The following is a 1,401-nucleotide window of genomic DNA, read 5'->3' as shown; positions in this document are numbered from 1 at the left end:
ACAATAATAATAATAATAATAATAATAATAATAATAATGATAATGATAATAATAATGATAATAATAATAATGATAATAATAACAACAACAATAACGATAATAATAATAATAATAATGATAATAATAATAATAATAATGATAATAATAACAACAATAATAATGATAATAATAATAATAACAATAACAATAATGATAACAACAACAATAATGATAATAATAATAATAATGATAATAACAATAATGATATTATAATAATAATAATAATAATAATAATAATAATAATAATAATAACAACATTAACATTTAAAGCTCTAAATCAAACCAAACTTTATATGGAGGACTGAAAACATCAAACTCTCTGAGTAAATAAATATCTGGTTTCATTTTAAGTTTGTTTTTCTTTTCTCAAGAGATTCAGTTCAGTGTTTGAATGTTTGGCCGTTCAGGGCTTCCGTACAGAAACAGTATGCTGCCTTTTATTTTGAAGGTGTGTCTGCAGTTGCCTTCCGGGCCGCTGCCGCTGCGCTTCCTGCACCGGAAACACACGAAGAAGAAGGAAGTCAAACACGTGTGTTGCTCTGAGCGCGCGGTGAGCTGATCGATCAGGAATCAATCAGAATTCAGCGAGTATCGATCAGTAATTCAATTCGATCAGAAATGACGAAGACGAAGAAGGAGAAGGTTTCTGCGGACGTGGAGGAAGCCACCGAGGGGGGGCCCGAGGGGGGCCCCGAGAGGTCGTACCAGGACCTGGTCTCCAACGTGAACCCGATCTCTCAGCCGCTGGCCTCCAAGAAGCTCAGCAAGAAACTCTACAAATGCGTGAAAAAGGGTAAAACCCGCACCAAAGTCCATTCACATTATCAGCCATTTAACGAAGTCAGTTAACGAGAGAGCGGATCGATTATTGTGATCAGATCAGCTGCAGATCGATATTAAATACCGTGTGTGGTTGAATTCACTTTGCTGCTGGTTGTGTTCACTCTGTAGTGGCTGTTAGTTCAAGAACTGCGTTTGAAAAAGTCTGAATTTAACGGATCGTGTGTCAGCAGATATATAAATATATATATCGTCAATGAATGAGATCTCATATGAATCGATAAACTCTTGTGATCAATTCGGCCACGTTGTATCATAGAAATGTCTGTTGTTGTTGTTGTTGTTGTTGTTGAGAGTTTCCTGCTCACACTGAAAGCTGCTGCTGATACAGGATCAATCAACATGTTGATCTTAAAATGAGTGTTTTTTAAATGGACTCTGGTTCTTTGTGTCCAGCTGCCAAAGTGAAGAACATCCGCCGAGGAGTGAAAGAAGTCCAGAAGTTCATCAACAAAGGAGAGAAAGGGTGAGTTTAACCTCGGTCCGACGTAAACAAACCTTCAATAAACAAATGATGTTGAC

At 36.3% G+C, this 1,401-nt stretch overlaps 1 protein-coding gene across 1 annotated transcript in view; it reads left to right on the top strand.

Moving 5' to 3' along the window:
- Positions 1-523: 523 nt before the first annotated feature.
- The window catches only part of nhp2 (NHP2 ribonucleoprotein homolog (yeast)), a 1,626-nt gene continuing 748 nt past the window's right edge, over positions 524-1,401 (top strand). Inside the window, exons 1-2 of the mRNA XM_035666427.1 lie at positions 524-832; positions 1,276-1,345. Coding sequence (XP_035522320.1) covers positions 658-832; positions 1,276-1,345 — 245 coding nt within the window. The 5' untranslated portion in view covers positions 524-657. The remainder of the gene's footprint in view (positions 833-1,275; positions 1,346-1,401) is intronic.

The sequence above is a fragment of the Morone saxatilis genome, unplaced genomic scaffold (genome assembly GCF_004916995.1).
Source record: "Morone saxatilis isolate NCDOM2014 unplaced genomic scaffold, NCSU_SB_2.0 Contig20, whole genome shotgun sequence".
Classification (NCBI taxonomy): Eukaryota; Metazoa; Chordata; class Actinopteri; family Moronidae; genus Morone; species Morone saxatilis.
Note: the sequence above shows the minus strand (reverse complement) of the source record. Positions and strands in the feature narration are given on the sequence as shown.